We start from the raw sequence: 23,544 nt of genomic DNA, 5'->3' as shown, positions 1-23,544 counted from the left end.
TCCCCAGGGTTGGGATCTCAACAATTTCGGTGTTATGACCTTTGACTAGTTGCAGGGGCAAATCTTGGAAGCATATGTATGTACAATATATAGTTATAGGGTGGGAACCTCAATTGTTTCTATGTAATAACCAAGGAACAATGTTTACAAGAGCAGAGGCAGACCTAATAATGGTGGCTAATCCTGGTAGTATATCTTAAAGACGTGCCTCTGTGTGTGTAGTGTATGTGTGCTTGCGTGTGTGTATGCAGGAGACAGGGTATAGTGCTATCTAACTGAAATACCATGACAAAGGCACCCAGCACAGCATTCCACTCGAGGAGACAGGATATGTTGGTGTGCTTGTCTCCATGTGATAGTGCAGATCTGATGCCGACTTTATAGTGCTATCTCACTGAAATGCCACACTGAAGGTATGGGGAACTTAAATTTTTTCAAGGGACTGTGTTTGGTCCTGTCCCTCAGGCCCTCCTCCCCAAAAAAGGAGTCCACCACTCCATCATTTGTACATTTTTGAATCCCCCTCACTGAAAGATGTTTCAAAGTAATTTGGTAAAATTCTGTTGTTAAAATTCTGTTGTTTCAAAAAATTGTTGATAAATGGACATACAACAGACACCAGGGTACAAGTTAAGATCATCTAGGTTCTTTGTACCAAGTGAGCTAAGAAAACTAGGTGTCAAAACACGAGTCCCAGGAAAAAAATAGTTCAGTTGGTTAACTAAGACTAACAAGTTTAAACCAATGTAAGGTGTGAGACAGATCACAGATGATATGTTCCATATTGCATACATGTCCCTTGTTGGTCAGAGAGTGTGCTTGGCCATATAAATAGAATCTTTAAGGCAAGAAGATCAGCACTGTACATATTAAAATGGCCTTTCTGAACATTTCAAATCTTAATTCCTCACTCAAAAGCAGCCTACCCTTAATCAAATGTAAGCAATGTTATATTTTGATGTAATATTCTTATGAAATTAGTTTACATATATCAGGTCTTGGGCAAGTCTGCATGTACACAGTGCTGAACGACCATGCTTACAAAGGGGCATAACTTAAGCACAAAAAATTGAAATCCTACAGACATCACATTATCAATCATTGAAGAGAGTTAATGTGATCTTCCGTGATCTGGAACAGTGAACAGTTTTCGCTGGTCCGACGACAGATGTCATATGCTGTCTCCCCTACTCGGTTACGAATACTGACATCAATGTTACAATTGGTCAGAAGGACCTCCAGGGTGGCACGACTGTCACGCTCTGAGGAGGCAAGATGGAGAGCCGTCTGTCCCCCATTGGTCTGTGCATTGATAGGGGCCCCATGTTGTAGGAGAGTTGCAACGACCTCTGCCTGATTCCAACGTGATGCGCTATGTAGAGGCTGCCATCCATCGATAGTCCTGGCCTCCACATCTGCCTTTCGCGCCAACAAAAGCTGTAATAGACATATAGCTCAATATAAAATGTGTCCCAGCATTGTGGAGGGGTTTAAAATATTACCGAGGGAATGGATACATTACAACACAATCTAAAGTCCTTTTTTAGCATTAAAATTTCTAGACCTGGTAAAATATTGTACACTTTTCCAAAGAATACTTACCCTAACAATATCATCATGGCCATTGTAAGATGCTCTGTGTAGAGGGGTATAGTCATCACTATCCCGAGCGTTGACCAAATCAGGGTCCTCGGCTAACATGGTCTCTACGATCTCCCTCTCGTTGTTTTCTGCAGCCCAAAGAATCCGGACTTTGGGGTTATCTGCAAATGGCATAATAATGTTCATAGATAAAACTGCTCGATCTGCACTACCAACAAAACATTTGTTTCCCCTCATTACAGTTAACAATTCTATACACATCCTGACACCAGGTAATACACAACCCAATATGCACTAATAAACATTGTACACGAGTGTTGCCAACGATTTTAGTTTGTTTGTGTTTTACGTCCTATTAACAGCTTAGGCCTCGAACCCGCGACCCAACGGTGGAGGGCTAGTGGTAGCATATTGTCAGACGCCTAAACCACTTGTCCACCAGGGCCTCCTTTTGCCTACGATGTGACCCAAATCAGTAGTATTGTGTGCACATTGCATAGGGTTTATCTCACATTTATCCCATTACATGTATATAACATTACTTATGATTAATACCTGTGCTTTATACACAAGATTGTTTACATTGGTTCCTGTGTTTGTGTTAATAACATGTTCATTCACTATGTATTTCCATTCTACAATCAATAGGCATGAACGTCCCTCAATAATGTTTTGAATAGGAGTTAATTGTTCAGGCAAGGAATCATTTTAAGCTTTCTAGATGATAATGTAGCATGCTGCAAAGGCAAAGTTGCAACATTTATAGAAACTCACTCTGTATCTCATCATTCGTGGCTTCCTCCACACCCTCCTCATCCATCTCCCAGAAACTCTGATACTGGTTTGGTGCTCCGTCCTTGGCTCTCATCACCTGCAGAAAATCACACAAGTTCTTTGTGATAGCATTCAGTTTTAAATTAGAAAGCTTTCTATGACACCTAATATATCATATATTCGGAGGCACGGTAGTCCAGTGGTAGGACGCCGGCTCGTGACCGAAGGGTTGCGGGTTTGCGCCACGGCACAGCAATGTGTTGTATCCTTGAGCCAGATACTTTACTCCGCTTGTTCCAGTCTACTCGGCTGAAAATGAGTATGTGGTTGGGCAGTGCTAGAATTGTTGAATGCTAGCTGTTAGCGCCGAAATGGCAGCTCCGGCTGTATATGCTCCCTAGGAAGTTGAGAAATATACTGGCTAGTTGCAAAGGCCCTAAAACCACAGATAGTAATTTGTGAACCGCTTTGAACTAGGTTGTGATAAAGCAGTATATAAGAAACTCAAATTATTATTTTTATTATATAGTAGTCACAATAGCATTAAGGTCCTCTGAGAATCAGTTTCACTCTGAGAATTGGTAGCATATTTTTTTAATAATTGATTTGTGTCAAATGTCTTCATATATCTTCAATTTGATCATTTCAATGTGCTGTATAGAAATGATCTCATTTTAAATAATTTAGTAGGATTTAATAGGATTTTATCAGGGTTCCATAGCATTAACAAAGGCGTTGAATGCTTCTCCGTCTAAATCATATAAATTAACAAGCTTTCATTGTGTTTTAAGCAATCTGATTAAAACCAGATCTTTGATTCCAATCTGATGCTCTACGTTCCAGTCTGGAATGTCAAGTATTAGAGTGGAAACAAAGATCTGGTTTTAATCAGATTGTGTTTTAAGAGACACCATGATAAATCTGTATGGGTAACATAAGGTGTCTACTGGGGTACCTGTACTCACAACACACCCCACCATAATTTGTTTTGATTATGTGATATACCCCGGTACACAGGTTCAGTACAACCTGATGATTTTTTCTATATACACTGTAGTTTTATACACCTACTATTTTATGGTTGCATTGAGCAATTTTTTGCAAAGATTTTAGTCATAATTAAAATGAAGCTAAGTCACAAACAACTGAGGCCTGTTCGTTTATGCGGAACAACCGGTTTGACCGTTTATAAATGTAACAATTTTGGGTATAAATCCTGGCGGACCTGCAAATGTTTATGCAGGCCTTGCAAAGCTTTGTCAAGGATCACCTGAAAGCAGCATCAGATTACTAGGTCCGACCTTATTTAATAAACGAACAACTGTGGTCCGACCTGTTTGACCGATTAAATGAAAACGGCCCTGATAAAAAGGTTGAAATAGCTGTGTCCAGCTGCTGACCCTGTAAGGTGGAAATTGTTAAATAAATGGATCAGAACAAAATAATAAAGCAATGTTCTCCACGTTGTTCAGGCTTTCACCTTCTGTACTCAGTTTTGGTGTCTATCAATTTATAGCAGATGCTGTAAATTCTGTAATATCACACTAGCCGTACCGTCCAAACTTATGGAAATGTGTCGTAAAAAAATGTTTACAAAATTATTTTGATGATTAATATATAAATTCGTTTTATGAATTATAGTAGCCTCTCTTAATCTCGTTTTGGATATTGTTGTTTGAGTGTAGGGCCAGGTTAAATAACTTAAATTAGTGAGTTGACAGTGACTGGGTACATGTACATTGTATCTAGCCTCAGTGTATTTTAGCAACAGTATAGTGATCTGAGGTCCTGGGTTTGGATCTGGTCCATAATCCATTGCATTTTTACACCCAGAACACTGCTTATATTATGGTTCATGATTCTATATTTTAAGTTCTGCAAGTACTACAGTATGGTTTTCTTTTCGGAAATGATCCATTAAAGCTCTAGTCATGCAAGGTTAAAAGTTTACAATGTTTAGTATGTTAGTTACATTTATGGCAGTGGAACGGGGATCCTTAATTTACAAACATGCAGTATGAGCACCAAAACTGGACCCCCAGAGTTTACCATACACCCACCGAGTTTACCATACACCCACCGAGTTTACCATACACTAAATAATCTGTTATTCAGTTTACAGCATAAGAGAAGAGATTGTTTAAAAAACCTCCATCCATCCATCTAGTCTACAGAGTATCTATAAACAGAGACTTAAGATAATAGGCATTTTTTCATGTTAGGTATTTCCCTTTTAGATCTGTATTTTGATTTGTACGATTCCGAAATCAACCGGTTAACTGTCCTGTTATAACAAAGTTTGACTTGCCGTAGGAGGTTAATGTTAGATATATTTTGTGTGATTTAAAGTTTACATACAGCCTCAAGGACGTCTGCTGAGCCCAGATTGAGCAGCGGTGGATATTGCTGATCCAACTCAGTTTCATCATCGTACTCGTCTTCCATCGTTGCCGTATGCTTTGTCCAAACTTCCGGTGAAGGGAGATAACTAGAAATATGACCAGAAAAATGGCATGCTATAAAATATGGTCTAGTCCAGTGTGGTCTGGTCCCTGATGCTATTCTCTTTAAATACATAAATAATCCAACAGTTAATTTCTTCTAAACCTAGCCAAGAGTTGAAACCCGAAACCCATGAACAAATTTTAGGGCGTACGTGTAGCTAAAACTGCAAAAAAAACAACCGAATAGTAAACGAACCTTTTTGCTATCCATTATATCCATTTATTAAGAATTACTTCATTTGGTTTAACAACTAAAATGATATAAGTTTTATCAACAGATATTACACAAAATGTAGTCGAACTTGGAAACTCGAAGTAAAACCTTAATAACAGGAGCAAACCGAAGTCTTTTATATGGTTTCCGAAACCTTGTAGACGGCAGCTCGCGGGGGCAACCATCAGACGAATCTACCATACCACACGTACACCGGGTACCCCGATACAATGAACTCGGAGCAGGCACACATTTAGCAAATGTGGATAATTTGAGTGGACAGTTTTGGAAAAGTAACTAAGACAATGGTCTACATTTCAGTTTATATAACTCCTACGTTCAAGAATACACATTTGTGCACATATCTGTCTAATTTAGAGTTAAAAACGACATAGTTGAAAGTATTTGGTACGTCGTTTAACTTTTACAATGTTCATATTTTGGTAGAACATCTCCATCGCAAAACAAGAAAGATTAGATCCTACTAGGGCCAACTTACCCTAACCCTTAACATATATGACATAGCATTGTGTTTTCACTATGGTGACCAGGGCAAGGCAGAACCATTGATTTCTTAAAGGTGTTCGACAAGGTCCCACATCACTATGGTACTATAGATAGGAGAAATACTCTCGAGTAGAGAGGTAGCTTCATGTCTGATTAAAATAATAAGGTAAACAGAAACAGTAGTCCCCAATATCCCTATTCACGTTGGTACTTTGCTACAAATGACCAATCTTAAACATCGAAGAAAATAACAAATGTCCAAATGTCAGCTAAAGCGCACTTTGAATTCAAAATCGGTAAAACTAGGACAAAACCCAAACATCGAAAGTTGATGGTACAGTGGCAGTATATATACTGTATCCATTGCTAAATGTTAAACTTGTAGTGATAAAGCAATGTGCTCCATGTTGTTTAACATGACGTTCAGGCTTTCACTTTCTGTACTCTTTAATGCAAGCTGAAGTCAATGAGTGTGGCTCTTAAAAAGTAAAAGGAGAATAAGACCATGGCCCGTATTCATGAAACTGTTCTCATGCTCAAGCATGGAATCTGTGCTCAAACCAACTTTCTGGTAACTCGCTTAGATCATGTCAAACGATCAAAAAGTCAAATGTAAACATTGAAAACAGTATTCTCTTCAAAATGTTTCCAAATCATTGACAAAGTAAGATTTATTTATTGAGTTATAACCAGAACAAGAAGTTAGGCTTGAGCACAAAATCCATGCTTGAGCATTAGAACGGTTTCATGAATACGGGCCCTGCTGTCCCGGAAGGGTGAACGTCTTTTGCTCGAAATGTTGTTGATTATATAAATGTATGTCAATACATAACGTTTTATCGGGGCACAATGGAATACTATTTTATTACCACGAATACAATATATTCACATGCTTCGATTTAAAAAATAGCAAAGAAAGCCCATCATTCAACGCGAAACTTATTTCCAATATTTGAATGTTTAGGGTTATATACATTCAATTTCATTATCAGGACTACAATCAGAATAAGGAATTCAGCCAATGAGGATGACGTAATAGTCATATTGCAACCAGTTAGAATAGAAAGTCAGATTTCAACGTTAGTATAAGCGATAATATTGAGTTTAAAGTCAGCTTTGCTTCACTAGGTATTGCGTAATACGTATTGTCGTTTTATAGATGGAATATGCAGCTGAAAGGACGAGCTGCCTGCCATTGGGATAAAGTAATTAATGTCAAAAGTGGACAGGGATATCAGTCTCCACTATTAAACATGTCTGGTCTGGTTTGGCCTGGTCTCGTTTGTCTGGTCTCAAATTTTGGCCTGAGCTGGTCTGGGCCCATTGGTCAGAATAATAAGTCTATATCTTATTCGAACTTACTAAATGTTTTTTGTACCTAATTATTTGTACACAAAAACGTTACTCCAGTTTGGTATGAGATATGATAGAGTAAAGAGAATGTCAACAGTTCTCATAGAAGAAACTTTTTTTATAGAGAGGATGTTCTAGATTAATCAAAAGATATTTTGAATTCTTTAAAATCCACATTCGATTTATTCCTCTTTTGGAGTATTCAGTGTCACAATAAGACAGTTACGGTACTAGTATTGGATGTATTTAGCTGGACAAAGTCTGGATTGAGTAACTAGCAGAACCATCCATATAACTTTGTTTATAAATACAGATTCTTGTTTAATAGTTTTAGAATTCAGATAGTCACTCTTTGGCTATTCGCATGCTCTACAAAATATCACCACAGGGGAAGGCACTGTACGACGAAACGAAGATCTGGAAGACTACAGGAGTGGAAGGACAGACCTGTTGCAAATGAGTTTCAACCATGAAACGTGTAAGTCTATCTGGATGAGAGTAGCCTTTCCCTAAGGTGTTATATGCTCCTATGGCAAGTTTTGTCAATATAGATCCAGTTTTGCGGAAGTTCTGCTAGTTGTTGACATACTAATATAAATCTTTCTGTATTTGCAAAGGTAATTCTTACGGGACTTTTCCCTTTTTAATTTAATCTAAAGTTAAGAACAAGAGACATGTCAGGGCAGGTAACTAACGGCGTTATAGCCACTCCATCCGACCACCACCTGACCAAGACAGACTACAGAGGGAACAACAATTTCGACCAATTAGTAAGAAAAATGCTGCCACAAAATAGTTCCCCCTGGACCATTACCGACTTGAAACAAGTCTCAACACCCATAGCCACAAAGGACAGCCTTGTCGCTATTAAAACTGTTTGATACTAACCTACAACAGTTTTTGTAACTGTCATCACGGAATTAGATCTAAGTCCGTGCTGTCATTGAGGTCCTCAGCACCAGCTAGCCTTCATTATCGAACATTTGTTAACACTGACCGGTTGGTGTCGCCAAAGAAACGAAATATCAACACAACTACCTAATAAAGGAATTTTATACATCTGCAGCTTTATTTTATCTTGCTCACATTATTTTTGTAAACCATCGACATATCAACTTCTGGTTTTCTAATTTCTGTGTAAACTAGAATTCTCCAACCCCTACTCGGTGAACAACTTATTGGTTACTAATTCTATTGTATACGATGAACACTAACATAAGATTCGATTTTTAGCGTAGGTAACACATTCTCTTTTATATGTAATCCACCTCTGCAAATGATCACATAGACATTACCCGGCAGCTGCCGTTCCAACCTTAGGGATCTGTCCTGTAAAAGAAGAAAATAAAACATCACATTTAGAACACAATTTGACAAAAAAATAACGCTGCAAACCAATCGTTTGAATTGCTAAGGAGGAACACGAGACTTTGGTTCTGTCTCACCTAGAATACTGTAACAGCACCCGAGACCTTCGTAGAGCAAAGAACACGTATAGATAGTGCAGTCACCGACCTGATAATGATAACGTAATACAGGTCGCCAGAGAAACAGGAGCAAACACAAACTAGTAGTACTGCAGCCAGTACGCTATATTACACCACTCTCGGGTACGCACACGGCACTATAATTTTTGCTATTAAAAATCACAAATCTGGCATCCTTTTTACTTTCACCTCTTATACTTAATATGGAGGGTATCGTAGTGAAAATTATCATTTGGTTTTCATTAAATCTGAGGTATAATAATCTCAAACCGTTCTTAGCAAACTTAATGGTAATTTGATCCAGCAAGAGATAGGGTGATAGCTTCAGTGTAAATATAGTTAAACGTTACGAAAGACCAACATATCTCGCCTGGCCAGTGCTTTCGAATGCAGCTAATGCTAATTGTTAGATTAAAATTAAAATTATGACCGATTGTGTGATTAAGGGAGTTTACAACATTGGTCGTTCGTGGTTAACAATCGCGTATATGAAAACAGAAAATTATATTATTATTAAGTTCCCCAAACATGGTTTGGGGACTTATTGTTTTTATTCCTCTGTGTTCTTCTCCTTCTTCTTGTATGGGGACTTATTGTTTTTATTAAGTCCCCCAAAACAAAGTTTTGGGGACTTTGTTTTGGGGACTTATTGTTTTTACTCCGTTTCTTCTTCTTCTTCTTCTTCTTCTTCTTATTATTATTATTCTGTGTTCTTCTTCTTCTTCTTATTCTTCAGCCATGAACTTGTCCAGAGGTTTTCTCAGAAACTACTGGGCGGATCATTATGAAACTACACACATGTACTCATTAGGGGGTCTAGGTGTGCAACAAGCTATTTTTATCTCGACCGGAAGTCCAATATGGCCGCTATGAATTTTTGAAATTTTTGGGAATTTAAAATTTCTAAAGGTGTTCGCTAAGGTTAGCCAATGTCACCTATCCTATTTTACATGTTTTATAGATATCCAAATTTGGCAAGTAGGTGTATGGAGGTACCGCGAACTCAACTATGACATCCGTTTTCTAATTAAACAAAATGGATGCCATATACTGGTTACTGATTGGTCGAAGCTCCGTTGTAGTTAGATTTCGTTGAAATTTAGTATGTATGTGTAATATGGCATTGCAAACTCAACTGCGACATTTGTTTTCTAATTTGACAAAATGGTTACCATATACTGCGTTCTAATTGGTTTAAATATAGATGTAGTCTGATTCTGCTTGGAATGGGTACATAGGGGTTTTGAGGGATGCCGAACACAATGGTAACAGTTTCGAGAAAGTCAGTTGCCATGGTAACGAAATTGGGGCCTTTGATTGGTCGAAATTTAAAAGATGTCTGATTCTGCCCAAAATTGATACATATGGGTTTTGAGGGATTCCGAACACAATGGTAACAGTTTCGAAAAGCTCAGTTGCCATGGTAACGAAATGGACCCTCTGATTGGTCGAAATTTAGATGTTGTCTGATTCTACCCAGATTTGGTACATAGGGGTTTTGAGAGATGCAGAAAACAATGGTAACAGTTTCGAAAATGTCAGTTGCCATGGTAATAAAATTGATGCCTTTTATTGGTCGAAATTTAGATGTTGTCTGATTCTGCCAAATGTTTTAAGTCCAACAGGGGTTGTTGGGGGACTTCTGTAACGGCCATCCGTTACAATTAGTACTAGTTCCTCTGTTCTTCTTCTTCTCCTTCTTCTTCTTCTTCAGCCATGAACTTGTCCAGAGGTTTCCTCAGAAACTATTGAGCGGATCATCATGAAACTTCACACACATACACATTAGGGGGTCAAGGTGTGCAACAGGCTATTTTTATCTCGATCGAAAGTCCAAGATGGCCGCCAGATCCTTACTTCCGGTTTTGGAGTTTTTGGCTCTGATTTCGTTGAAAATTGGTACATAAGGGTTTTCAGGGCTGCCGAAAACAATGGAAACAGTTTCGAATAGCTCAGTTGTCATGGTAACGAAATGGAGGCCTCTGATTGGTCGAAAATGGAGGCCTCTTGACTGGTCGAAATTTAGCTGTTGTCTGATTCTGCCCAAAATTTGTACATAGGGGTTTTCAGGGATATCGAACACAATGGTGACAGTTTCGAAAAGTTCAGTTGCCATGGTAACGAAATAGAGGCCTCTGATTGGTCGAAATTTAGCTGTTGTCTGATTTTGCCTAAGTTCCTAAGTCCAACAGGGCTCGTTTGGGGGACTAATCTGTAACGGCCATCCGTTACAATTATTACTAGTTTCTAATATTATGTATGCTTGTAATATGGTAAACAATTCGTGGCAAATAATTGAAAAGTAAACTCTTCTTGTTAGGTGTAAACATCGGCTACGAGTGTGCTAAAGAGAGTAAACCTCATGACTGTCAGTATAAACAAGAGGCCCAATGGGCCTGCATCGCTCACCTGGTATAAATCTCACACTCGAACCTTTAAAGTGATTTAAAATAAAGCTACAGGCAAAATATCAGTATTTATTATTAAAATTCATTCAAAAGAGCCTGTTATTTTTTTTTAAAAACATTTTACCCCTGTGATTGAAAGTCGAACAAAGTCATTATGTTGAACACATTTTATAGCCTTTCATCTCAGGATGCAACTTGAGAAGTATCAACATCCTTGGACCCATGGTTATTCAGAAGAGGTCGTTTAAAGCTTTTAAACAAATTTGACCCCTGTGACCTTGAATATAAGTCAAAGTCATTCACTTTAACAAACATAGTAGTCCTTGATCCCAGCATGCTACTGACTAAATATCAACATCCTGAGCCTTTTAGTTATTCAGAACAAGTTCTTTAAATATTTTGAACATATTTGCTCCTTGTGACCATGAATATGATTCAAGGTCATTCATTTGAACAAACTTGATAGCCCTTTACCCCAGCATGCTACTGGCCAAATACCACCACCTTGGGCATTTTTGTTATTGAGAAGAGGTTGTTTGAAGTTTTTAACATATTTGACCCCTGTGACCTTGAATATGGGTGAAGGTCATTCATTTGAACAAACTTGGTAGCCCTTCATCTCAGCATGATACTGACCAAATATCATCACCCTGTGTATTTTGGTTATTCAGAAGAAGTTGTTAAATGTTTTTAACATATTTGACCCATGTGACCTTGAATATAAGTGAAGGTCATTCATTTGAACAAACTTGATAGCCCTTCATCTCAGCATGCTACTGGCCAAATATCATCATCTTGGGCATTTTGGTTATTCAGAAGTTGTTTAAAGTTTTTAACATATTTGACCCCGGTGACCTTGAATACGAGTGAAGGTCATTCATTTGAACAAACTTTGTAGCCCTTCATCTCAGCATGCTACTGGCCTAATATCATCACCCTTGGCATTTGGGTTATTCAGAAGAAGTTGTTTAAAGGTTTTTTAAGACAATTGACCCCTGTGACCTTAAATATAATTGAAGGTCATTCATTTGAACTAACTTGGTAGCCCTTCACCCAAGCATGCTACTGGCCAAATATCATCTCCTGGGCAGTTTGGGTTATTGAGAAGAAGATGTTTAAAGTTTTTAACATATTTGACCCCTGTGACCTTGAATATGGGTGAAGGTCATTAATTTTAACAAACTTTGTAGCCCTTCATCCCAGTTTGCTTCTGGTCAAATATCATCACCCTAGGCCTTTCGGTTATTAAGAAGAAGTCGTTTAAAGTAAAATATTGACGCTGGACGACAGAAGGACGACGCGCCACGGCATAAGCTCACTTGGCACTTCGTGCCAGGTGAGCTAATAAATCAAATGAAAAATGCAGTGAAAAGAACAAGAAAGGTATGTTTTTGTTATTTAATTGTTAATGTAATATATTATGTCATGAAATGAGCAAGAGTGCATACATAATCAGATATCACCATGATAGAGGTTATAATCAAATAATAAAAGTTTGATTAGTGATCATATAAACAGATGTTATTCTCGTATTAGTGATCACAGAAACAGTGTTACACACTTACAAGTGATCGTATAAGGGTAAATGATCACTATTTACAGTTTCCTGAGGTTTTATCAGGGTCACCATTCACCAATACCCTACAATTTACTATAGGTTTTTATCAGATTAACCTACCACTGATACTCCTACAGCATTTACTTCAGGGTTTGTAAGGGTCACCATTCATCAATACCCTTCAATTTACTATAGGGTTTATCAGATTAACCTACCACTGATAACCCTACAACAGTTACCTAAGCCGGTTTATCTGGGTCATTTTCACCAGTTACCTGAGGATTGAGATTTCTTAACATACTAAAGTCATTATTTTTCTAGCATCAATTCAATTGATTTTTTTCGTTACTGATATATTACTTATATGCTACTGTTTCTACCAAAGGCTGGAATCTGCTGATGATGAAATTGGTGACAACAGAGTCTGTGACCCAGGGAAAACAGCATTTCAGGAGGCAATATCTACAGTATGTGGATGTGTTAGAAGGTGAGTAAAACCTGAGATTATAACCAAGCCCATGGTTCTCATTCAACTGATCAATAACTATATGTATACATATTCAGGTTAGTTGAATTGTAAATACAGCAAGCACATGTTTTAAACATTAAGTTGGATTTCTCCACCTGTTATCAATGAAAAATGAATTGCTTTTCTCTCGTACACACACTTTATTATGTTTTCTTATCCTGATTTCCTAGATCTTGGTCCTGTGACTGAGTCAACACCCCTGTACTGTGGATGAGTCAATATTTCTATTCTTATGATTGAGTTAATATCTTTGTCCTGTGACTAGAGTTGAATATCACACAACAAATCAGAAAAGAAACATATTAATCTACTGTACATGTATATACCCTGACTACTAAACACAATTCACAAAACAAAGTACAAACACAAATACCTCAAAATCCTGTGAAGATCACTTTTTATCAATCGAAAAATTATGATGGCACATGTACAAGAGAGTTAAATCAATTTCATGATATTTTTCATTGACTGTACATTCTGAGTTCAAAATGATATAAATCAGATGATGATGAAAGCAGACAATTTTGTCACAAATTATATACAAAATACAAATGTTTATGTTTTGTAATTTTCAGCTCGTTTTGATTGGCTACACATATACTAAAGAAAGAGAGTCAATCTATATAACCTTCAAATATCTCATTCGATAATTGTATATACCTTGGAAATTTCACATGTAACATTGACTGCTCGGACAGTATCAAGACTTAAGGGTATATGCCACATTACTGTAATGTATATTGCATTTTCAAAAGAGTTATTTCCTAAAAACCTGTCAAATGTCATTTGTGAATGATAAATCTGACTTGGCTAAATGACTAATGACCCATAGAGGATACACAGGAGTGTGTACATTGATAACACTACGGTAATTCTGAATCATATCGCAAGGGAGATAACACATGACACATTGACTGTATGTAACATTTACACTTAATTGTATTGAACTGAAATGTGATAATTCCATTTTTACAAGGTTCCAAGAATCACGAAAGCAGAATGAAAACCGGGATATATAATATAATACTATATAAAAACAAAGTCTAATTTCAGGATCATTCTCAAATTTCAAGATCCTGATGAAAACATAGAAATATTTTATACTTGAAGATACTTTAACAGCAGTGCTATTTTCATTTTTAAATGAATGAAAATAAAGTAAGCAAAACAGTGAACATGTGATAAACATAATGATCTCTGTCAAAGAGCGCTAACTGCTATTTACATAGTGCTACAAACTTACATGTAGCAACAGACCTAACAATCTATCAGTGAGTATAAATCGTTAAAATAGCAACACATCACTCGGACCTAACAATCTATCAGTGAGTATAAATCGTTAAAATAGCAACACATCACTCAGACCTTACAATCTATCAGTGAGCAGGAATTGCTGACCATGTAAAAACTGAGAAGAAATTGAAATATCTATCCAAATAAAAAAACTGTTTCAGTAAAATTCACTCAACATGAACTTGAAAATTCCTTGCACGTAATTTTGGAACCATTTTTTAAGGGATATATCATTTTTTATTGTTAGTTTGAGAGTTAACATTTTCAAGTTTGCATGAGACAAACAATTCCCACATTTTTGCACGACCAGCAAACAGATCTTTTGAAGATTCCCATATAAACGTGGAGAAGGTGATGGCTGGTACCTTACTGAAGGAGGATGCCTGCAAACTTGGTGAGAGAATGTTTATCAAATCTTCCTGACCCTCCTCTAACCTGGAAAGCAGCTCCTCAGAACTGGGGATATCAATGAAGCAGATTTCTATGTGTACTACACAAGTATTGTATAAAACCAGAACAAACATAAATGTCTGTTTCACCACCATGTTCTCTAAATCTTAAACTTCAAAATGGGCACAAATAAAAAAAAAAGTCACATTCTATTTGACTTAGCAGCATTCATTTCCATATTCATATTTCGATTAGAAAATACTAGCAAATATATACAATGTGTATATATGACTTACATGTTCATTTCAAACGGAAAATACAAGCACATTTTTGCATTTCACAACTCAAACACAAATGAATCAAAAACAACATAATAACATGAACATGAGTTACACATTGGTGTGTGTGGCGATGAGCATAGTATGACAGTGGCTGATTTATATAACTTGTACTTTCAGTAATAGTTGATTTATAATCTACTTGAACCAATTACAATGCCTTCTGCTGATGTATAATACATTAACAGAACTCCCGGTAACTAATTGTTAACATTGGGGAAGGCTGGAATGAATCACATGTTTACAAACTGGCCGTAATTTTTATCTGTATGTAACATTTAACCTAATCCAATCGTTCACTCTATTAGACCAAGATACACTACAGTGCAAAGATCACCGTTATGATACACCATGGTGTAGGATCTGTAGGCCAAATGTACATAAGATTGTTTCACCAACAACACTACATTCATTTATACTGCTTTGCAGTAATCATCCAGAAAGTTATCTATAAAGTAAATAGTACCACCAATACATTGTAATAAAATAAAAATCAGTCAGTACAAAGGGACATAGGAGCTACGCAACACTACCAGAATACCCTCAAGTGTCAATATTTTACATTAGTACTGATATCATTCTTATTGTATAGCATTTAACTTAGAAGCTAGTAGTCACTCTAGACATTTGGTTTCTAGTATGCATATGTACCAGCTTGACACCTTTTTAATTGTAATACAGAGGTGAAAGCAGCCATTAGAGTAGGTATCACTTTGTCATTAAATGAAACAAATCAAAGTTAGCACTATTTTCACCATAATCAATAATTCAAAAAACAGTAGTGAATTGAAAGTCACTACTTTTTAGCATATTTTAAGTCCTCCAGTAACTTAAGACACTTAGACTTTTATTGACATGTAAACAGTTGGAGTTTCTCAACTAAATTATCTTTTTCAAAATAATTTATGGCATTCATTCAATCTGATTAATTTATTAAATGTATTTAAAGAACCTTCAGTCACCTTTTTTTCAGACCTTATCATAAACTATGCATCAGAACTAAATCATATACAAATGTAGACAAATCTGATAATTTAGTCCAAGACTATGTACATTAAAAAAATAATCATAACAAATAAGAGAACACATGTAATACTTTCTACTGGATAAAAAATGGTCCTCAACAGTACAACTGTGAGGAAAACGAAATAATGTAGGATCTCTCAAGTAGTGCATGTGAGGAATAATGAAATAATGAATGATCCCTTGAGCAGTGCAACCAGGAATAAGAAGACTAACAAATACTCTGTAGCAGTCTGCTTGAGGAATGATGAATGGCCCCCATCAGTTACACGGAGAGGAATAAGGAAATGATTGATGACCTCAGCATTATATACCCAGTGGAATAATGAATGGTCCCCTGTAATACAACTAACAGGAAAAAAGAATGATCCCCTGCAACACAGGGATGTATTAATCATGAGAAAACAACACAGTAGTCTTATAGGTCTTGGACTCAAACTTAAGTTTTTCACAGATGAATGAATACTTCAAGGTTTACTTTCAATGGAGTCCCACAAAAAAGTCTACTGATGTTATGCAAGATGAAAAATGTCTTCCATATGTTGATTGGCTATAAATCTATGACAATAAAAGTTTTAAAACAATTTCTTACTCACATCATATCTTGAAAGATTTTTTTATTCTTCTGGAGTAAAAATTAGATTTTATGACATGGAAATGGAAACAATGATTTTAACTTTCTATGTAAACAAATTCCATAGATGCCAGCTTGTCTACAACATCAGAACTTAGTAACAAGAAAATGTTCATGCTAATAACTTAAGTAGGTCAATTCTCCAGCTAGTACACTACAGATTAATATACCAGCTGTTACATGATACATTGAATTGTGTAACATTAGTTACATATATCTGACAATAAGTATCATTTATTACATCAAAGTAATTTTTATGTCATCACATGTCTGTCAATATGTAACAATTGTTACATCAAATATTGATTAATAAGTAAAGAGTTACCATACACCCATCAATAAATAACAATTTTTACCAGTTATCCATCAACAGGTAACATATTTTATAACCTGTCAATCAGTAACAAGTGTTACAATGTGTATCCAACAGTAAGTAAGACTAAGTAGTGATTGTTGTAGTCATTATGTCTCTCAACAGAGGTACTTCCACTGACACAAGTTACATGTCTTCTGAGTGTAGGACGCCACCTTGATCAGGAGACGAGGCGGCGCCCATCATTGCACAGTTCTCACTAATATCTCTGGTTCTCTCAATGACCTGTCTTGTACAGGTAGACACCAGCACTGAGGGCCACACCCAACGCAAACACTGACATCACCTGGCTAAACGGTGTTCCGAAATACTCCACAATGGCCTCCTGAAAGGTTTTATTATTAGGTATTAGTGTAAGAAGTCTTCAAATACAATGATTATAATCGTCAATGCAGTAAAGCACTGTTATACTGCCTTCGTCAATTCAAAAATATTTTTGCATTCACTATACAATGTAAACTGTGGGAGTCTTATCAAAGCATTGTAAGAATTTGAATTGAAATGCTAAAATAGATATATTTTATCTCCACAGATAATGATGTCCAAAATATCCCAAAATTTTGATCTCAAAACTTTCATTATTTTGCTGTAACATGTATATGTTGAGTACTTACCCATCCTCCTCTCTCAATTATCCATGGGGCAACATTTTCTATGATAAAATTTACAACCCAATTGACAATTGCTCGTATCAGGGCTATTTTGTCTAAAGCCTAAAAACAAAAGAAACAAATTAATGCAGATCAGGGTTTGTATAAGACAAGTTTATAAATCAAACAACTAAAACATATGTAATGGAACATCACAAGATTTTCCCTGAGTTTACACATTTAAATATTATGTAAAATTTTAAGTTGAAAATATATGTTGAGTAAATAGTGCCATTAGCTTTGTCTTAGCTATAGCGAAATTATCTAAGGGATAAATTACCAAAAGGATAGTGTAACAGCTATGGAGCCTAGAGCTGTCATATAGACCTGTCTTACCTTTAAAGCCATTCTGTAAGCAAAATAAAAGAGAGATCCCACTCGGCCCCAATTGTATACACCGTCAGAGAAGAAACTCTTGGCAACATTTAGGAAAGTTTGATGTGGAGCATCTGGTGGAACTCTTGTACAGAGACTAAAACAAAGCCAAATCATCTAATGACTAGTTGTGTAAACTTCAGTTTTATCAATATGAAAATACTTTCATGTTTTGAATAATATAAAAGCACTTCAACCATGATAGTATTAGAGGAGACTAATAATCATCATTCAATGTTGGTAATTAAACAAAATTTGTAAATTGAACGCAAAATGTACAAAATCATTATAATTTAAGTTGTGTGGGGAGGTCATTGACAAAAAAACATTATTGTAAATTAATCTACAATTTCAACCTACTTTTGTATATTTTCATTGCGATCTAGTTCATCTCCAATACAGCGAAGAGCTCGACCAATCTCACGAATGTGTTCCATTGGAGGCCCTGTGACAAAACGACAGAAAAGTTTTATTATACTAGTAATGGACTTATATTCAGAAACGTGCTACATAAATATATAATGTATTCCTAGCTTTAATAGGGATCATGTAAATTTGAAATTCCTGGGTGGAGAAAGTTTTTTATCTTAAATTTTTGTTTCTTAACATGACATGTGACTTCTCCTTATATTTTAAAATTATTTCAATAAAATAATATGAAATTTATGATACAATATTACAATATGTGTAGTCAAATTAATGCTACAAGTACTAAATCAACATTTACATACAGTAAACTGACAAATAAAATAACAAATAGTTTTCATTGACAAGAAGCACAATGAAAATGATGTACTGATATCAAGTGGGCAGAATTTTTACAGAAGGCATGCCAAGTTTAATGTCATTTCATTGCAAGGCTTGTGGTTAGACTGATGGTATCTACCTGTTGGGGTTCCTGGTTCCTGTAAGTCATCTGTGGCTGGTACTTGATCTGCAACATCCTGTTGAATGCGTTCATGAATAAAGTTGTTCAACAAAAATCTTGCCTGGTGGCCAATGTCATCTTTAGTAAGTTCAGATCTTGAGCTCTTTTTACCTGTGAAATACAAATTAAAACTAACGGTTAAAACGAAAGTTGAAAGTAGGTAGAGAAAAACTATAATTTCAGGAATAAGATATTTTTGACTAAATGTAACCTGTACATTCTGTTAAAGGTGAATATATGGTAATTAATATGCTAGCACATCATCTATATATACATAACTGTTCCATGTAACAATAGCTTATGTGTGGACGGCATATGATATCTATTATAAATATAATCTTGTATCTTGTGTCATAGAAAAATCTTGAACTTTTTGAGGGCAGTTATATTGGAAAGGTTGGAACATCCTTTAAATTGAAAGGATACACTAGAACTTTGACACGTTCGTGTAGGTGCGTGCAATAATATTGCAATATGGTACATTCGGTTAACATCATGTTTTCTTGATGCACCATTTTTCCCGATATGTAATCTGTGTCATCAATGTCTGTTATCATCACTTGTTTTGATGTGGATTTGGCTAAATATAACTTTATTTTGGCCACTCCATTGTCACAAAAAATCACAGGTAAAGAATGATAAGAATGAATCTTATCATCAAGGCTCGTAGGACGCTGAAGGGATCCAGATTCACAGTTTTCGAGGACCTCACAAAAGCTAATCAACAAAGACTTAAGGAGGCTTATCACTTGGACTGTGTGCAAAGCCCTTATAGTATAGACGGAAAATTATTCGTTGTGCTGAAAAACGGACGAAAAAGGAAATTGTTTCACGACACAAAACTCACAGCAAAGTATCTTGAAAATGACGCTAACTTTGGTTACAGAAGGAATTAAGTGTATAAACTAGAACGGTCGACAGTGACTTTGGCAGTAATGCCTCAATGACCAGTGTTAAAAGTGCGTTTCCTAAGTGATTTTCTAATTTGTGAGTTTGCGTATTCGTATTTATTTTTTTGGAGGATTTTAATGTTTTTCAAATTCGCGTTTATAAAGTACTATCGGAATATATATTTTCCATGTGAAGATAAGTCTTGTGATATAAAAATATGTTAAATAACATTACAACTTACTTTATTTTGAAAACAAATGTACGTCCTCTATACGGTACGTGTTTTTTACAATACCTGGTCTTTCTCAGTATCTTTGGACACGGTAGCTCTGTTTATCTAAAATTCTTTTGGTCAATTTGTTTACCCTATTTACATAAATATGTTTTACTATGAGATTCCGTCCTGGAACTATTACTCACATATAAAAGAATGAGTTTTCTGTGAAACGGAAAATTTAGCTGTTGATACATGATTTTCATATCTTGCGTTCATGCACATAAAATAAATCTTTCTGCATTGAAATACCTGTTCCATGGTGTGTGATCTGTGTGGTATAGTTTTATTTGTTTGTTAGTTTGGTTTTATTTTTGCTATTGATACCAAGGGTTTGGTTTTTCGCAACTTGTATGTGGTATTTCATTTGAAGCTGGGTTTTTTCAAATATTATTTCTTAAATAAGAATGAATGGTTTTATATCCCAGGAATCTGGTGTCACATGCACCTGGACCAATATAATATTGCAATATTGTTCTGAAAGGCAATAAATCCATTAAATTGCACTGTTATTCAACACATAGCTTTTAGTTTTAACCAGTCATGAAATAGTTTCATAGAAATGTTGTTAAAACTGAATCAATATTTTTCAACATTTTGTTTATTTGATGTGATAACTTCTAAAACAATATAAAACTAATTTTCAATTAATTAATGACGCTTGTTGAGCTGATTTTCCATTTTTCCATTTCTTTATAACATCATACATTATAAATACATTTTATTACCAGGAATACAATATATTGTGAAACATTGCAATATGGGAATATTTTGCAATACCTGACGTTAACATGTTTCAAAAGTTCACATCTGTATTAGTCTCTTTCTGCCTGTACAGATGCGAACTTTAAAAAAAAAAACATTACTTACCTTTACATATTGATATAATTTATTATGACAGGGATCATCACACGATGTTATATAAGTTGAATAAGCCAGAAATAAGTAGTTAATATAAAATAACCGCTATGGAACGCTAAAGAAAAACATCGGGACTTTGATTAAACGTCGTCACAGATAACAATATAAAAGTGTCCCGATTTTTTGTACCTTAAATGTCCTGAAGAAGCCTATTGTTCGGGCGAAACCCGTAGACGCTACCTAAAAATAAACTTAACTTGTTCGGAACCTGTTGCGATTGACTCTTAAACTTAGTTTGCCATTTTCTTCAATCGCCCTGCATACCGGGTGGTACCCAGGTAAGGGATAAACAGGTGGTACCCAGGTAAGCGATGAACAGGTGGTACCCAGGTAAGGGATAAACAGAACAAACCAAACCTAAACTGAAGTAACAGCGTTGGCTCTACACCTTGAACCACTTCCATACAGTAAGGTTTGAACCACTCAGAGCCAGTACATAGCCGAAGTAACAAACTACATGTTAGCAAACAGAATTTTTGATAATATATTGTGTACTTTGTTTACAAATAGATAAATGATACACCACACAACATAATCTAATTTGCAGCGACTGTAAAAATAATGAACGTATATGAATTATCGATTTTTAGAATGTACTTCATTGCATTTTTCTGAACCAATGAGTCAGTATATTGTAAATTGCAAGACCAACAGATCATGAGATGGTAATATGGTTTATCAGCTGGTAATCAAACGACATTTTGATTTGTTTTTCAAATTCCAAAAGAAGCATACAACCACAGGGGTTTGTTACAAATGTCTCAAATACACATGTTATACTGATATGGGTCAAAGCACACCGGATGCTTAGGTGTGCTGTGACCCATATCAATATATAGAATATGTGTTTTTAGATATATATATAACGAACGTCTGATACAATCTAACAGTAGGATCTTAGATATCCTAGGCAGTGAATACGAATGCGCTATTTTCTATTGATATTTAAAAAAAGAGAAATAAGTTATGACTGATTATATATCCACCGCTGTAGCCTGTGTATAAATGTGTCCTTGATGAGGGGATTTTCGTCCTACTTGAGAGGATACATAGGAGTTTCAGCACATCTTCTCAAGTGAGAGGACGCAAAGTAGAATGTACACCGGTCTGATTTTGGTGTATCTGAAGGGAAATGTATCGACTAGTTTGCTTTGTTTTGCATATCGGCTGATACTTACTGGTGGAAAGAGGATGTGCTGCCATTTTGATGAGCAGTGAACAGTACTGGACGCCCAAGGGATGAAAATAAAGATAACGGGTTATGGTCGACCTTCAACTAGCAACCATGTTTTTCTCCACTTCCGGATATCACTCAGGGGCGGTTACTCGCAGTTTAGTATAGGGAGCGCGTTACAGTTCCTCACTATATTCACTATTTAAGTACATTTCACAACACAGATTGATTCACGAAATTCAAAGAAATCAACACTTCCATCTTTTCAAAATACAAGACCGTTTTTGTTATATGTCAACAAAGTTACAATTTATTCGACATTATAATGCTAGCATTAACGTTAACGCCGGTACTGGTGTCGAAATTTCATGAATGTATATAACTAAGTGAATACGCTTTTAAATATTATTATTATTATTATTATTATTATTATTATCATTATTATTATTAATTTGGATATAACCGCTTAAGCAGTCAAGTACTTGTCTGATGAAGGTAACAATGTACATATATGGTATTAGTCACTAAAACGACACGCGTAAACGTTTCACTGGTTGTGCTACATGAACCTTTATACAATACATATTTACCATCATGAAGAAAATGTTTGGAAACATATCTCTCTGATTAAAAGTCTGATAGCTGGACAAATTGAAAAAAATATAACAACTTAAATTTCTGTGATTCAAATTTCTATCAAAAGTCTAATAGATGGAACATGGTCTAAAGTCAAATAGCTGAAACAACGATAAAGAATTACATCTCTATGATCAAAAGTTTAATAGCTGTAACAATTAAACAACTAAAATTTCTCTGATCAAAAGTTCAAAAGGTTTGATCAAGAACATTGTGTAGTATTCAAACGTTAGCGACTCGACCTACATTCAGGTAACCATGAGAGCTTTTTCATTTTCACTTCGATATTTATATTGGAATTTATTTAGTCCAATATTTTTTTTGTTCACGATCAGTTCGTGATTGATCGATATCGGTACTCCAAAACGCCATCAAAAGCGACTGTGGTGTCATTTGTTCGTTGATCCAAAGCCAAATATTCTTTGCCGTTACTCGGGTATGAAGTGTTATTTATTTGTTAATTTAATTTGAGATACATGTAGTTGGTGTTTTCGCCACCCTGGCTTATTTTCGTATGTTGATAGCTTAGCTAACATTGCTTGTAACGCGGCCTCGTTTTGAATATCAGTTCCATGTGCTTGCTGGTGGTGCCCAGCGGATTGCCTGCTTACAAAAAATTATAATCGGACAAAACTCAGCGGAGTTTGTCCAGAGTAATGGCATCGAGACCTTGACGTGGGAATGCTGGTTCACGAATGACAGACATCA

At 35.8% G+C, this 23,544-nt stretch overlaps 2 protein-coding genes across 2 annotated transcripts; both read right to left on the bottom strand.

Annotated features, from left to right (window-relative positions):
- Positions 1 to 334: 334 nt before the first annotated feature.
- On the bottom strand, positions 335 to 4,845 carry LOC110461958 (ankyrin repeat domain-containing protein 49-like). Its single transcript, XM_021515707.1, has 4 exons — positions 4,735 to 4,845; positions 2,377 to 2,473; positions 1,603 to 1,763; positions 335 to 1,437 (listed from the first exon to the last, which is right to left on the bottom strand). Exons 1-4 carry the CDS (start codon positions 4,819 to 4,821, stop codon positions 1,099 to 1,101), a joined length of 684 nt encoding a protein of 227 aa, XP_021371382.1. The 5' UTR covers positions 4,822 to 4,845; the 3' UTR covers positions 335 to 1,098.
- An 8,471-nt stretch (positions 4,846 to 13,316) lies between these two features.
- Positions 13,317 to 22,332, bottom strand: LOC110461955 (apoptosis regulator BAX-like). The gene is made up of 6 exons (XM_021515702.1): positions 22,205 to 22,332; positions 18,899 to 19,051; positions 18,373 to 18,457; positions 17,974 to 18,109; positions 17,602 to 17,700; positions 13,317 to 17,312 (listed from the first exon to the last, which is right to left on the bottom strand). Exons 1-6 carry the CDS (start codon positions 22,227 to 22,229, stop codon positions 17,205 to 17,207), a joined length of 606 nt encoding a protein of 201 aa, XP_021371377.1. The 5' UTR covers positions 22,230 to 22,332; the 3' UTR covers positions 13,317 to 17,204.
- Positions 22,333 to 23,544: the final 1,212 nt, after the last annotated feature.

This window comes from Mizuhopecten yessoensis, unplaced genomic scaffold, assembly GCF_002113885.1.
Source record: "Mizuhopecten yessoensis strain PY_sf001 unplaced genomic scaffold, ASM211388v2 scaffold10711, whole genome shotgun sequence".
NCBI lineage: Eukaryota > Metazoa > Mollusca > Bivalvia > Pectinida > Pectinidae > Mizuhopecten > Mizuhopecten yessoensis.
This window is presented reverse-complemented; position numbering and strand designations above follow the sequence as displayed.